A 14,204-nucleotide genomic window follows, 5' to 3' on the forward strand; every position below is an offset into this window, starting at 1 on the left:
AGTCTTATATATGTAAGACTGTATTTCATACTTGAATATCATACATACATACACACACGCATGCGCGCACAAGACAAAAATATTTGTATTATTCGTTGATTCGTTCGATTAATTAAATAAATAATAACGGTTGCATATTTAACGGAAGATATTTGAGAGAAAGGAGTTCGTCTTTTCCTTTCTTTCGTTTTAGAGCTCGATCGATTGAGGTAATTATCTGCTATCTAATTTTATTAAGTTTCTGTAGAATCCTTAATGAAATTCCAAGATTCGAGAATAAAAGTTTTTATTTGCGATTTTTTGTGAAAAAAGGAAAAAAAATTCGTTCGCGTGTGAAAGAAAAGAAAAGAAAAGAAAGGGAAGTCTGAAAAATTTCATTAAAACCAATAGGTATAATAGAAATTCTTAAATCGAGAAAACGTGTTCTCTTGATCAAAACAGTGTTACATTTTGGTGGTCAAGGGGGTTACGTTGTGCTATTTACAGTACTCGCGCGGACAGAAGTTTATGTTCTACCGATAAAAGTTCCGAAAATAGAACGGAATCGATTCATTAGATTCTCGACGTTCCAAGAACAGGAAACTTCGAGTTAGGATATTTGAAAGCGATGACGATGATGACAATGACGACGACGTTTCGGCCACGTAGATTATGTAAAAGCTTTTTTAATTTTAATTTTTTTTCCTTAAGTTGGCAATAAAAAAGATCATTTCCCAATAGACTAGAGGTACTTTTTTTTATGTTCTTTTTTTTTATGTTCTTTTTTTTTATACATAGTCAATCTGTGTGGATATCATCGACCCATGTGGGATCTTATCTTGATCATCGAGACAGGTGCTTTCCAATGGAATTTAGGTCAGAGTTTAGTAACCCCCAAAGAAGCGTATAAATATAGTGCTAAGGTAGTCATATATGACAGCGTGAGATATATGATGTACACTTTTTTTTTCTTTCTTTTTTTCAACAATTTATACGAAATCGTTTATATTCTTTTTCTCCCCTATTTGTCTTCCTTTCCCTCCCACGTAGAAAGTGATCTACATACATATATGTTCATCCTAAGAAGACTAACTGCAACGAGCTCCATACGAAAATAGTAACACTCGGGATTGTATCGTTCTTGAAATCTGGCCCCGTTACGTCTGGAGGCGATACGATATGATCGGTCTTTGGTTGGGTGGTAGTTGTTTAAAGGAGATGGTTAGGATGATTTCGCACATAAACTTGCACGAAAGCTGAGAGAAGATATGGATGGATGGATGAATGAAGCGAAAGAAAAATCGAATTTGATCTAGATTAACTTATTGTATTTTTAATGGATCGTTGTATGGTAAGATTGTTAAGTAAGAGGATGCTTCGATGGTTTACAGATGATGACCGGGTGGTTCGCAGCGAGGGAGTCGAGGGTGGAAGATCGACGGAGGGACGGATGAAGCGGACGAGGCGTAACGTCGTCGCGGAGGAGGAGGACGAATCAGAGGAGGAAGAGGAAGAAGAAAAAGAAGAAGAAATCAAAGAACGAGAGGGAGAAGAGATAGCGAGGGAGAGGCGGTGGTGGAGGGGCAGGGGCGGAGGAGGGGGAGGAGGAGGAGGGGTAGGAGTAGAAGAAGCAGAGGGGTCGGTTAAGTTTTCTCAATCATCGTCGTTGTCGTTGTCGTTGTCGTTGTTGTCGTCGTCGTCATCGTCGTCCTCGTCGTCCTCGTCGTCCTCGTCGTCGTCGTCGTCGTAGTCGAATCTGCCTGTCAGCGTTGACGTACTCGGCCGATGTTAAACGACAAGAGATTCGAAAACGACGCACTGGCGGCGGAGAGCGAGCGTCGTAACAATGGGAGCGCCGTGGTCCCATCAGGCCCGATGGTGTTGTTGTCGTCGTCGTCGTCGTCGTCGTATGCGATACCAAGCTATGGAATCGCAAGCGTTGCTTGTAACGATCAAGGATTCACGTTCGAGGGCGTCGGTACGAGGACGACAATGACAACGATGACGACGACGACGGCGACAAGTTTACGCCGCGCAGCTACCGCGGCGGTAGGTGGCGGAGGGTTCTGCACCGGAAGTCAGGCCCCATCGGCGGTCGGAGCCGTCGTAGTTATGGGTGCTGGCACCGGTTGCACGACTGGCGAACGTACGAGTAGCAGTATAGGCTATACGAAGGAGGTTCGATACGCGCCGACGAGCGTGACTTCGGCTCTCTCGCCGGCTATTCCGTCAGCCCTTCCATCGGCTCTTCCATCGGTTCTTCCATCGGCTTTAACATCGGCTATACCGTCGGCTATTCCGTCGGCAGTCCCGTCGGTCGTCGGCGGGCCAACGCCGACGATCTCGGTCCCGCCACCGACTACGCCGCCGGCCACTGCCGGTGGGGCTCTCGTTCAAACGGGACAAGTCTCGATACTACAACAACACCAACAGCAACAACAACAACAACAGCAGCATCAGAGCCAGCTACAACAAACGTCGGTGCCGCCGCTACCACCGCCCCTGCCGCTGCAGATGCAGCAGCAGCGTGCCTTCTCGAGGTCTATGACATCTCTACCGCCAGAACCTTTCATGATAATGCGTTCGAAGGCCCTAAATCGACGGGTCTCGATCAACGTCGGTGGCGTTAAACACGAAGTATTATGGCGTACCCTCGAGAGGTTACCGCATACTCGGCTCGGACGCCTTCGCGATTGTAATACCCACGAGGCGATCACCGAACTCTGCGACGACTATTCCCTTATCGACAACGAGTACTTCTTCGATCGGCATCCAAAATCATTTAGCTCAATACTCAATTTTTATCGTACCGGAAAGCTTCATCTCGTAGATGAGATGTGCGTCTTAGCGTTCAGCGACGATCTCGAGTACTGGGGCGTCGATGAGCTTTACTTGGAAAGTTGCTGTCAGCATAAGTATCACCAACGAAAGGAGCACGTCCATGAGGAGATGCGCAAAGAGGCCGAGTCTCTCAGGCAGAGGGAGGAAGAGGAGTTCGGGGAGGGGCAATGCGCGCAGTATCAAAAGTGGCTCTGGGATCTTCTCGAGAAGCCAACCACCTCCATCGCCGCGAGGGTGAGTCTTTCAAAAGCTTCTCCAAGCATTTTTTCTTCTTTTTTTCCCTTCCCTCATTTTCTTTCTCTCTTCTCCTCTTTTAGTCGATCTATCTAGATATCTACCTACATACATATCTACCTATCTACCTCTCTTTCTCTCTCTCTCTCTCTTTCTCTCTCTCTATCTATCTATCTATCTATCTGTCTATCTATTTATCTATCTATCTATTTATCTATCTATCTATCTATCTATCTATCTATCTATCTATCTATCTATCTATCGATCTATCTATCTATCTATCTATCTATCTATCTATCTGTCTGTCTGCTTGTCTGTCTGTCTATCTATCTCTCTGTCTGTGTGTCTGACTATCTCTCTGTCTATCCAGTTTACCCATCTATCTATACATCTATCTTTTTCTAACCGTTTCGGTTCGTTCGTCGGCGAGATATGTGCCTAACCAGAATTGCGATAAGAGAAAACGTCGCGTCTCGGTCTAACCAAGAATGTAGGAGGAGGGAAAATACGAAGAAGCTGAGATTTACCTTCATTTTTGAACGGTAGCCAAGCGTGCCGCAACGCCAATGATATTCTGGCATCGATGAAACCAAGCAAACGTCGAAGGGCAACCAAAGAAATTTAATTCTCCTTCTTCCTATCCCCTCATCTCTCTTCCCCTCCAATGATGTTGATAATGATCAACTCCTCTTCTTTCTTCTCCTCCTTCTCCTCCTCCTTCTCTTCTTTCTCTTTTTTCTCTTCCTCTCGAATTTATCGACCGATTCGCGACGTTTCCGTTATTCGTAAAATACGACGACTGATGATTCACCGTGACCTAGATAAAAACATTTTCTTTTATTATTTTCTTTTTATTTTTTTTATTTTTTTTATTATTTTTTTTTTTAATTTACTAATCCATTTACGGTCTGTCTCCACGTTTACAGTTTCCGCCGGAGCATTTACTATTCAAGCAAAGGTATATTGATTAAATCGATATTAGAGAGCATCGATTAATATTCGACGTAGCTCACACCATATATTGTGTTATATATATATATATATATATATATATATATATATATATATATATACATATATGTATATTATATATTATATATATATAAATTTATTATATATTTATATACATATTATATATATATATATAGACGATAAATTAAATGTAGTGAGAACGTTTGCGAGCGTTTGCGTATGTATATCGTTTGGAACGTTACAAGTTGTCATTTTACCGCCTTTAATTTATTTATTAGAACGTTATCACACTTAGGTTAGTTTATTCAATATCGACCCTGATCGTACCTCGACGTACGTTGAAAACTCCGTTAAAAAATTTTTTATCGTATTTTCATCGAAATATTTTCTTAAACGTCGAGGACTGATCGAAGCTCGTAGTTACGTGTGTCAATTTCAGTCGATAGGACGCAACGAACCAAATTATTAATTTAGATGAACTTTTTGTATTCTTTTTTTCTTTTTTTTTGGCATTTTAGTTGTTATTATTATTATTATTATTACTATTATTCTTAATATATTTTTTCTTTATTTTATGCTCGCTTGTGATATTTCAAACCCACTTATTGTCTTCCTATTTTTCCGGTTTTTTTATATATATATTTTTTTTAATTTTTGTGATTGTTCATTATAAAACACTTTCTCACTTATCCCACCTTTCTTTCTCTCACTCTCTCTCTCTCTCTCTCTCTCTCTCTCTCTCTCTCTCTCTCTCTCTCTCTCTCTCTCTATATTATTATTAATATTATTATTATTATTATTATTATTATTATTATTATTATTATTATTATTATTATTATTATTATTATTATTATTATTTTTCTTTTTAATTATTATAGGTATATATTGTATTTATTGTATTAATAGTAATTGAGTAAGTATTTTGAATATAGTAGAAGAGGTCGAATGTTGTTTTTCTCCATTATCTTGATCTTCGTAATGTATGTTTTATTTCTAGGTGGCAGTTATGACGACACATATTTAATTATATAATATATATGTACATATACATATATATATATATATATATATACTTATGTATATCTATCTATATATATCTTTTTTCATATAATATAATTAAGCTTTTCTAGCTCTTTTTAGTATAAAATATAAAATCTATGCCGTTTTATGTCTATAACGTGCTATGGATGATAATGGGAGTGCATTATACGCGATTACCAGGTATCACGTAGATTCTTTCTCGACACCGCTCCCTATGAACTACCACAAATACGATAGTTTCGCTACGAGCGAATTCAATTCGACAACTAATATTTATTAATCTAACGAATGGTATTGGAACGAAAAAAAAAAACAAAAAAAAAAAAAGAAACCAAAAAAAGAAAAAGAAGGTACAAAAAATATTACTATTATTATTATTATTATTATTATTATTATTGTTGTTGTTGTTATTATTATTATTATTATTGTTGTTGTTATTATATATATATATATTTATGTAAATAGAGTGTATTTTTAAAAATATGGACATTTATTCCACAAAGAATTAATGTATGAAAAATATATTAAAAAGAAAAAACTTAGCGTTTCCGATACGCCGAATCCGACGTTCCTAATCGATCGATCGATCGAATTGAGTCAAATCGAATTATGTATGATGTAATGTGGACAGAAAATCGCCGATAATTTTTGTAGTAATTTTACACAAAACTTCACAGTAATTCGTGTCTATAGACGAATAATTATATCGCACGGGAATGTTCTCGTTATATTTATTTTTTTTTTTTTATTAATTTTCTTTTTCTTTATTTTTTTATTTATTTATTTATTTTTTTTGTAACAAGTAGACGTAGTAGATAATCGTTTAGAACGAACGTTTAGGCTACTATTGTAGAAAATGTCAGTGAGCACCAAATTCTTTTCTATTCTTTTCCCGTATGTACGAACGTCGAATTCAGTAAAGGAACGTAAAATAATAAATTGGTATGAACGAAAGAAAGGCAAATAAAAAATGAAATAAAATAAAATAAAACAAACAAATAAATAATAATAAAAATAAAAATGAGAAACGAAAAAGAAAGGAAAGTAAAATAAAAAAAAAAGACTAAAAAGAAAGAAAAAAAAATTAATAAAAACGAAAAACAAATTGTAAGAGAGAGAAAAATTAAAATGTGAGAGAATCTTCGAAGCACGCAGGCGGCGCCCTTTCGCGAATGTTGTAATTGTCTCTTTTTCTCTGTGTATATGTATATATTTTTATATATATATGCATATATATATATATCTATTTACCTTATACTAATATATATGTATATAGGTATGTGTGTGTATATATATATATATATTATACGTATCTATATACTACGCATATATATACATATATATGTATGAACGGTCATGTTTATATATATATAAACATATATATATATATCTAATATTGTTGCCGTACACACCACAAACAATACACATTGCACACACTATTGCTCTGAGATTGATTAACAAAAATTGTGCGGGGTTCTAACGTGGCAGCACCCAATTCCTTTTTAATCAACTCTCTCCAAGTGCTCTAACTCAACGACGAAATACTATCTTTTTTCTACACGACGTAGGCACGTCAGTCACGAATCCAACGAAGCCGGTGAGATTATAACTCGTTTTGTTCGTTCCATCGCATCTCGCGATACTCTTTTTTAACTTTTTAAAATAATTAACCACAATCGAATTCCGACATGTCGTATTATTAAAAAAAAAAAAAAATGAACGAAAGAAAGAAAAAAGAAATTTAAATTAGTGTCTCGTACAATCTTTTTCATCGATTCTCTTTTACAAAAAAAAAAAAAAAAGGGAACCGTTGCTCTCCGTACAACGAAATGTTTTAATCCTTTTCCATATAGGAATTTTAATTTTCTAATTTAAAAAAAAAGTCGTAAAGGGTAAACGTTCAAGTAACAATGACCAGCGACGTTAATTAATTAATTAATTAAAAAAAAAATATAAAATCGAACCGACAATAGCGTGTGAACGTTAGACGTGTAATATTGCATGTTTAATATATATATATATACCCCGAGGAATTATCTACGCGAAGAAGAAAAAAATTTTTTTTCCGTCTAGAGAAAAAAAGATGCTTATTGTTAGTTTTATATTAGTGAAATGTCGCGAACGTCTTAACGGATCTATCAATATTATAGAAAAAGTATAGATTATCCGTGACGTATGTATATTTATTTTAAACGGTAAGAAAAAATCGATTAATAAGACCGAAGTTTAGAAGATTACTCGCGCCGTGACTAAAGCACTTAGAACGGGATTAGAGGATAGCTCTACTTCGATGGTAAAATCTTTTTTTTTTCTTTTTTTTTCTCGCCGAAAGAAATTATAAATTTTTTTTTTTTTTTTTTTTTTTTTTCATTACGTCGATCCAGCACGCAAATAACTTTTCTTATGCTCATGATCGAGGGATCTCGAGTCGAGCTCAATGAACATTCGTTTTCATTAATAATCATTCGAATTTAAATTAATGATTAAGAAAAGCAAATGTACAATCAGTTTCGAAAACAACAAATTTTGTCGATCTAGTTGATGAAAAAGAAGAAAAGAAAAATAATAATATTAATAAACTAAAAGATATGTTCGATTGATTCGTCGAAAAAAATCATGTCTATCTGTTCGATGAAGAAAAAAAGTGGAAAGAAAAAAAAAAAAATAGAAAAAAAAAGAAAAACAAAAAAAAAGGAAATTCATATAGATCTAATAAATAAATAAATATATATATATATTTTTTTTTTTTTTGACGAGTTCAAATTCATGTGTGACATAAACAAAGTAACACAATAGAAACGATCGTTCCTTAGCCTTGACTCGAGCCATTTATTACGCGTTTTATTATTCGACTTGGGGAGAATATATATATAATACAGAGTATAAAGCTTGCGTTTTTATCTTCACTCTGCACTTTTTCTGTCCTCCACGTTGATTTACGAATTTACTCGAAAAGATCTCGCCTTTTTTTGCACACCGATCGCGGCCCGCTGGCTTTTCCTTACTTACTTTTGTCTACTTATTAATATCAAAGTCTCTATTTTTCTTTTATATCCCCTCGTTATTTCTTTTCTCATGGTTTCAAACGAAATCGTAGAAACTAAACTTTTACTATTATAGTAATCTCACGAAAGAAGAAAAAAAGAAACAGGGTCTTTTGTAAAAATAAATATAATATTTCGCGAGAATATCATATTCAAAAGACTCCTTAATTTTATAACATATGAAATTAATCAGGTTCGATTGTAACAATGAAGAAAAAAATACAAATTACGAATAAACAAAGGAGATAATAATAATAATAATAATAATAATAATAATAATAATAATAATAATAATAATAATAATAATAATAATAATAATAATAATAATAATAATAATAAATGAAAAAAGAAAAAAATAGAAAATTAAAAATGTAACACGTTCAACGATTTCGTTTAGAAACTTTGCTTTTCCTAGCAGTTAATATATAATATGACCGCACATCGTATATCTAAAAGCGCACGTGTAACAGCTTTCTATAAACAATTATACTTACCGTACGTATTTATACACACACATACACATTTATTATATACACTGTCGTATACCACTAGCACGATCACTTTTCATGTGAATAAAATGGTCACTGTTCTTCCTCTCTCTTTCTCTCTTTCCCTTCCCTCTCCCTCTTTGTGTTCATCTCTTTCTCTCTTTCTTTCTCTTTCTCTTTCTATAAATAAAATATATATATATATATATATATATATATATTCATTATCTCTTTCTACCTTTCTATTGAGGGAGAACAGTACTTTTGCCCATTTTGTATGCATGCAGGACAAGATTCCTTTTATTCTTACGTTACAAAGACCTTTTTATGTTTTTGCTTGAAAATATATTGCATTATATATATATATATTATACTATTAAGCCGTCTCGAGGAATTTAATCATATTAATCGTTAACGATTGACAATGATCAATGGTCAATGATCAATAATCAATGATCAATGATTGAAATTTACTCTCTCTTTCTCTCTCTCTCTCTCTCTCTTTCCCTTTTTTCTCCGTTAAAATTAATTTCTTTCATGTTAAAACGATTAAAAATGATTGTTCGAATGAATTTAAATCGATGTGGTGTTAATAGAATTGTTTTGTAACCCTAATATGATTTTTTCGTTTTTTTTTTTTCTTTTTCTTTTTTTGTTCGATTCACCACGAGACGATAAATTTTATTCACTTAATTATTATTAGTTTTGAAAATGATATATTATAGTTATAACGTTGTCTCGAGGGATCTACAATAGATCAAGTTAATAATCGTTGAATTCAAATCTTTATTTTTTGTCATGTTTAAGATAGATTTAAAAATTATTATTGAATTTTTATGATTGAAGAGATTATTTAATATTTGATTGGTGTTCTTGGATTTTTTTCTTTCTTTTTTGCTTCTTTTTTCTTCTTTAATTAACCACGAGACGGCGAATTAGATTGCTGTCATAATTTGAAATTTGTGAATGATATAAATATACAATTACGCCGTCTCGAGGATCTAGATCGAGTTAATTTATTAACGATTGGAAACAATCATTGAAATCAACTGTCTCTCTTTCTCTCTCTGTGTTACAATAGATTTAAAAAGTAATTATTGAATAATTAATATAAATTAGTTTGGTTTGATTGACCATAGGATGACAAATTTGTTCGGTATTATATATAATTACAAATTTACGAATGATACAGATTATAGAACAAAGTCGTCCCATTAAGAGTAAAATCGAGTTGATCGTTAAGAATTAAAAACGATTATTACAATCTACTCTCTCTTTCTCTTTTTTTCTTTTTTTCTCACCTTCTCTCTCTTCGTATTAATATTTCCAAGTAATTATAGAATTTAATTTGAACGATTTTAACACTATCTTCAGAATTAGTTCGATTTGATTGACCACGAGACGGCAAATTTGCTCGGTATTTACAAATAATTAAAACTTTGCGAATGTTAGATACAATAAACGCCGTCTCGAGGAATAAAATCTTGTTTATCATTAACGATTAACAAAGATCAAAATCAATTCTAACTTTTGTATTCGTTTAAAAATTTTACAAATAATCATTGGAATATAATCTGAACGATGTTAATAATAAATTAAAATTTGATTTGATATGATTTTATCGACCACGAGACGGCGAATTAGCTCGGTTATCCGTAATTATAAATTTGCGAAACGAGCGCCTCTTACTTTTTTGCGTTTTAAAAACAACATAATTTTTGCTATAACCCTTATGTCTACGAATTGATTTCGCATTGTAGCGATTGCACCGACGACGCGACGAAGACTATATATATATAAAAAAAGCGCGATTAAATAGATCAATTATATCTATATATATATATTTACATATTACATAGATATCAAGGGTGATATATTTTTTGGTGGTTGGGATTTATATTCCGCACTGTGCTTTAAGCCAGATTTATTATACCCAGGAGGAATTCAGTTAATAAAGAACATGTATATAAAGATAGCTAGCGTGTGGCGTACGGGGTGGGATAATAATATTGATAGAGACAGAGGGAGCGGGGTTTTGAAGGGAATAAATAAATGATGTTTCTTCAATACGCTTGCCGAACAACGTGCAAAACATATTTTTTGTGAGTCGAGCGACGTCGGGCAGACTGCCTTTAAACGACGAGCCACTCCTCTCGGTGCTGCTGCTTTAAAGCGTCCAATATTTGCCTTCTAAATGCGCCTGATATCTTTCTTGCGCAATTTCGGATAGAGAAATTCGCCTTCATCCCTCCCCTTTTCCATCCTCAAACGAAAAACGACAAAGACAAAAAAAAAGGAAAAGAAAAAAAATGACCCATACAAATCCATGGGAAATGAAAATGTCCGTCCTTTTTTGCTGTTGTCGTTATTATTGCCGTTGCCTTCGCGTATATATATATATATATATATATATACATACACGAAGGCAATATATATATATATAATATATGTGTGTGTGTTTGTATGTATATACACACATACACATATATATTTGTTCTTCCTTCAAATCTTTTCCTAGCCCGTTAGTGATCTTTTTTATGCTGGCCCATCGTTCGCACTTTTACACGTCTCAAATATGTGGAAAGAAAAAAAAAAGAAAAGAAAAAAATATATGTATACATCATAAGTACACCGTTATATCTCAACTCATTACTTCTCTTATCGATATAGACCAAATTCATCATCGTTTTGTATTCTTCGTAGAAGTGTATTCTTCGTATTGTTTTTTCTTTTTTTTTCTTCTTTTTTCATCGTCCTTTCTTTTTTCCTTATCGCGTTTATATATCTTTGAATAAAATGAAAAGGACAGCTTAAGATTTCTCCTATAATTCAAGCATATTTCTCTTGCTTCTTTAATAAATCCTTTTATTCAACGCCAGATACACACATATTTCGTATTTTCAATCATCTTCCGATAGTTGTCGCTTCGCTTCGATTCGCCATTTTTTTGCGCGGAAGGAAAAAAAGAACATTTTTTCTAGATTATATTATACAGCATATAATTTTTTTAATCTCTGCAGCTTAACAGCCCTTTTATAATCACCGTTATACATCGCTTTTCGTAATACGAAAGAGCTTATTATTGTGTATACCATTTTTGGTTATGGCTTCCGTCGTATTTTTGAATAAAGGAGGAAAGAGGGAACACTCCACTTTGTTGGAACACTTTGAAGTAACTTTCATTTCCTCTGTCCTTCTTCTTCTTCTTCTTCTTCTTCTTCTTCTTCATCTTCTTTTTGATAGCTACGCTTGTGTATCACACATATTTGTAATTTATCGTTAAAATATTGGAGGAAATTCGAGAGTCAGAAGAGAATCTTCTGGTTTTATAGGTACTATACTACTCGAATTTATCGTTCGTTTCATCTGTATTTCTATTTTTCTCTCTTTCTCCTTCTCTTTCTCTTTCTCTTTCTCTGTCTTTCTTTGTGATACGTAATCTTATTCTCATTCTTATTCTCTTCTTTTTTTTTTTACTTTCTCACTTTCTCTTTCTCTCTCTTTCTCTCTCTCTTTCTCTCTCTTTCTTTCTCTCTGACTGTTACGTCTTAGGAGGTCTTCGTTAGGTATTATTAATCAAGAATTAGATGGAAAGGAGCGAAAGTAAATGTCGACATTAGCAATTGAAGGTTTTTTTAGAGGAGTATATAATTAGGCAAACGATCAAACTTAACGTTTGACCGGTTGAACGTCGGTTTTCCAGGTGATAGCTGTGATATCAATACTCTTTATTGTGCTTTCGACGATCGCACTAACTCTCAACACCATTCCTAGTATGCAAGTGAATGATGAGAAGGGGAACTTTCAAGACAATCCACAGCTTGCCATGGTGGAAGCCGTGTGTATAACATGGTTCACCCTCGAGTACGTGCTTAGGTTCAGTGCTTCGCCGGACAAATGGAAATTCTTCAAAGGCGGTCTTAATGTGATCGATCTGTTGGCTATACTGCCGTACTACGTATCCCTGTTCCTGGTCGAGACTAACAAGAATGCGACCGACCAATTCCAAGATGTACGCAGGGTAGTCCAAATATTTCGTATAATGAGGATCTTAAGAATTTTGAAGTTGGCTCGCCATTCGACCGGGCTACAGAGTCTCGGCTTCACTCTACGTAACTCTTATAAGGAGTTGGGCCTGCTGATGCTCTTCCTGGCAATGGGCGTCCTCATATTCTCTAGTCTCGCCTATTTCGCTGAGAAGGAGGAGCCCGGGACCAAATTCATAAGCATTCCAGAGACCTTCTGGTGGGCAGGCATCACGATGACCACCGTCGGATACGGCGACATCTACCCCACGACCCCGCTCGGCAAGGTGATCGGCAGTGTGTGTTGTATATGTGGTGTCCTGGTAATCGCGTTACCCATTCCCATTATCGTCAACAACTTCGCTGAGTTTTACAAGAATCAGATGAGACGGGAGAAGGCCCTTAAGAGACGGGAAGCTCTTGAGAGGGCTAAGAGAGAGGGCAGCATCGTCTCCTTTCATCACATCAATCTGAGGGATGCTTTCGCCAAGAGCATGGACCTTATCGACGTCATCGTTGATACTGGTAAGCGACGGACCGTCGACGAAACATGGACAACATTGACCTTGTGACTCTCTCTCTCTCTCTCTCTCTTTCTTTTTATTTTTATTTCAAACGTCAACTACTCGATGACCTAATCACTGAGCAAGTCACGAAACGATAATCCGCAAGCATGTTCCTTTCGCACGTCATACTTCGTATCTGCACTTTTTCTTAAATACAAGGTGTTTAAGAAATAGTTGGTCTTGACATTGTCTTATCCGTAATACGAAAAAACAAAACAAAAAAAAAAGAATAACCCTATGTATCGATCACATGTATGTATGTACGTCATAAACGTACATTTTTACCAAAATCTAAGAATATTTATAATTGACCATTTGTTTAACAAATAAACACCGTGTATGTATATATATATATATATATATGTCGATATATATATATATCGAATCCTTCAACGACGTCCAACCGAGCAGCACTATTAGCACCGAAATTCGATTAGAAGTGATAAATCGTTCGATCAAGGCTCCTGATGCTCTCTAACATACATATTTCCAGGTCATAACATGTCTGGGGTAGATGGTAACAGCACGGAAGGTGAATCAGCATGCGGTCGGGGCCCCGCACAAACTGGTCCAGGTTGCTATCGTAACTATGAGCATTACAGTCTCTCCCGGCATCGTCGTAGTGCGTCGTCCTGCTTCCCGAATCTGCCGAACGACCTTCCGACGACACCGGACAGTCCGAATCGTCGTCTTTTGGACTTCGCACAGAGCGTACCCGGGACGCAGAATGACGATTATTTCCACGACGAGGTACCGGCACAGAATGCGAATCAAGAAAATACGACACCCAGCGTAAGTATCATCAAATATTCGTTATAATTATATTAACGTTATAACGTGAAAAGATTTTCTTTTTCTTTTTCTTTGTTTTTTTTTTTTTTTCTTTTTTTTTCCAATAGCCTCACATCATTCACGAGCCTAAACGATTCTCGACAATCGATCAAACATACCTTTTTTAATTTATTAATTTATTTATTTTATTATTTTGTTTATTTTGTTTATTATCGTTCATTT

The 14,204-nt window shown here is 34.9% G+C and overlaps 1 protein-coding gene across 7 annotated transcripts in view; it reads left to right on the forward strand.

The window, feature by feature from the left end:
- The window catches only part of LOC124946742 (potassium voltage-gated channel protein Shab), a 44,416-nt gene that overhangs the window by 6,937 nt on the left and 23,275 nt on the right, over nucleotides 1-14,204 (forward strand). For 6 of the 7 annotated variants that reach the window (XM_047487906.1, XM_047487910.1, XM_047487911.1 and 3 more), the window contains 3 exons: nucleotides 1,371-3,054; nucleotides 12,303-13,149; nucleotides 13,684-13,982. In XM_047487906.1, coding sequence (XP_047343862.1) covers nucleotides 1,765-3,054; nucleotides 12,303-13,149; nucleotides 13,684-13,982 — 2,436 coding nt within the window. In that variant the 5' untranslated portion in view covers nucleotides 1,371-1,764. Of the gene's footprint in view, nucleotides 1-1,370; nucleotides 3,055-3,980; nucleotides 4,013-12,302; nucleotides 13,150-13,683; nucleotides 13,983-14,204 lie in introns of all 7 variants that reach the window. The other variant, XM_047487907.1, reaches the window with a different exon arrangement.

Source organism: Vespa velutina, chromosome 2 (genome assembly GCF_912470025.1).
Source record: "Vespa velutina chromosome 2, iVesVel2.1, whole genome shotgun sequence".
Lineage (NCBI taxonomy): Eukaryota > Metazoa > Arthropoda > Insecta > Hymenoptera > Vespidae > Vespa > Vespa velutina.